This window comes from Phytophthora parasitica, assembly GCF_000247585.1.
Source record: "Phytophthora parasitica INRA-310 unplaced genomic scaffold supercont2.96, whole genome shotgun sequence".
Lineage (NCBI taxonomy): Eukaryota > Oomycota > Peronosporomycetes > Peronosporales > Peronosporaceae > Phytophthora > Phytophthora nicotianae.
In genome coordinates, this window is record NW_008649082.1 from 69,326 (window position 1) to 70,576 (window position 1,251).

General features: G+C 46.3%; 1 protein-coding gene across 1 annotated transcript in view; it reads left to right on the forward strand.

Moving 5' to 3' along the window:
• Nucleotides 1–684, forward strand: part of PPTG_24455 (hypothetical protein) — a gene marked incomplete at both ends in the record, with an annotated part of 1,464 nt that extends 780 nt beyond the window's left edge. The window contains one exon of the mRNA XM_008917233.1: nt 43–684. Coding sequence (XP_008915481.1) covers nt 43–684 — 642 coding nt within the window. The remainder of the gene's footprint in view (nt 1–42) is intronic.
• Nucleotides 685–1,251: the final 567 nt, after the last annotated feature.

Consider the following 1,251-nt stretch of genomic DNA (forward strand, 5'->3'; position numbering starts at 1 on the left):
ATGCACATCAAAAATATCCTGACGATGATGGTCCGCGCTTAGAACGAGAGCCTGTTTGATGAGTACCTTTCTGCTTTGACGAAGCTGTGTGCGGGAAAACCATTATTTATGGACTATTTCACGGAGAATTGGCTCAATTGTAAGGATCAATGGTGTACTTTCAAGCATGGAAACATTCCGCATCTTGCCAACAACACGAATAACCGTCTGGAAGCTAGTTGGGGTGCTGCCAAGGACTTGCTACATCGTCACATGGCCATGGACGAGTGCATTGATCACCTCCTGTTCTTGCAACAGACCGCCGAAGATCAGTACACTGCCAAGGTGAAGCGCGTGGGCTTCCGGTACAGCCAAAACTATGATGAAGAGATGAGTATGTTGGCAAAACTGGCAACTCATCACGCATGCAATCTGGTTGAAGAACAGTATCTTGTAAGCGGCCGGGAGACGTATGATACGACGCCAGATGAAAATACTCCAGAGTTTTTTTTTACTCTAGCCAGTGCCAAATCGGGTGGCCAATACGCTGTGAATTTGAACACACTTGCAGCTGCGCTTTTAACCAGACCATGCTGCTTCCTTGTCGACATATACTATATCTACGGCGGCACAATGCGAACATGCGTTCCATCATTCCGTATGAGACGACACCTGGTCGGTGGCTGCTTGCCGATGAAGACGTAGAAGATGTAGTCTCTCTAGAGACTACGCAGACATTTTCGTTGAATATATAGAAGCTATTCCTACCCACACTCTTGGCCATAACGAGAAGTATCGGTCGGGGTTTGCAGTGTGCCAAAAAATTGCAGAAGTCGTCGCGGACAAGGGCTCCAAGAATTTTCGTGCTTGGATCGACTACCTTGCGGGGTTAGAGAGATTCGCTCATCATAATGACAAGCCACCACGTCAGCACCAAGATGTTGAAGATGTAGATCACGCCCATCAACTTGGTGATCCAGTCACAAACATTGGTGATATAGGCACAAACGTTGGTGATATAGTCACAAACATTGGTGATCTAGTCACAAACGTTGGTGATATAGTCACAAACATTGGTGATCTAGTCACAAACGTTGGTGATATAGTCACAAACATTGGTGATCCAGCCACAAAACCTGGTGATCCAGTTAACTATAGTGGTGATCCAGCCACAAACATTGGTGATCCGTGTCGAGAAGGTGGTGAACTTCTTACAAACATTGGTGATCGTGTCACCAACACAGTCAAAAACGTACTCCACACTGATGGACT